This window comes from Mesitornis unicolor, unplaced genomic scaffold (genome assembly GCF_000695765.1).
Source record: "Mesitornis unicolor isolate BGI_N332 unplaced genomic scaffold, ASM69576v1 C12984302, whole genome shotgun sequence".
Classification (NCBI taxonomy): Eukaryota; Metazoa; Chordata; class Aves; order Mesitornithiformes; family Mesitornithidae; genus Mesitornis; species Mesitornis unicolor.
In genome coordinates this window covers 1-499 of record NW_010218341.1, presented here as the reverse complement: position 1 = coordinate 499, position 499 = coordinate 1, and the positions used below count along the sequence as shown (strand labels likewise).

Below are 499 nucleotides of genomic sequence, written 5' to 3'. Positions count from 1 at the left end.
GGAAGAGCATGGTAGAGCATTACTACCGCAACGTGCACGCCGTCGTCTTCGTTTACGACGTCACGAAAATGAGCTCCTTCACCAACCTCAAGACGTGGATCGAGGAGTGCAACGGGCACGCGGTGCCCCCCCTCGTCCCCAGGGTGCTGGTGGGGAACAAGTGTGACTTGAAAGACCTGATCCAAGTGCCATCCAGCATGGCCCTCAAGTTTGCCGACGCTCACAACATGCTTTTGTTTGAGACCTCGGCCAAGGACCCTCAGGAGAGCCAGAACGTGGATGCCATTTCCATGTGCCTGGCCTGCCGGCTGAAGGCCCAGCGCTCGCTGCTCTGCCGGGACCTGGAGGGGCGGCCGGGCCAGGCTCGCCGCCTGGAGCCGACGCACGACGCCAACGGTAAGAACTCCTGCCCGTGCTGAGCAGGGCTCCCGCCGCCCCATGTCACGGTCACCCCAATAAAGTCTCTGCGGCTCCCCTCAGCTCTGGGTCTTGCTTTGCC

At 62.3% G+C, this 499-nt stretch overlaps 1 protein-coding gene across 1 annotated transcript; it reads left to right on the top strand.

Moving 5' to 3' along the window:
* Positions 1-5: 5 nt before the first annotated feature.
* On the top strand, positions 6-419 carry RAB33A (RAB33A, member RAS oncogene family; the record flags this gene model as incomplete). The annotated part of the gene is made up of 1 exon (XM_010193192.1): positions 6-419. A coding segment is annotated over one exon (414 nt), but the record flags the coding sequence as incomplete, so codon positions are not given.
* Positions 420-499: the final 80 nt, after the last annotated feature.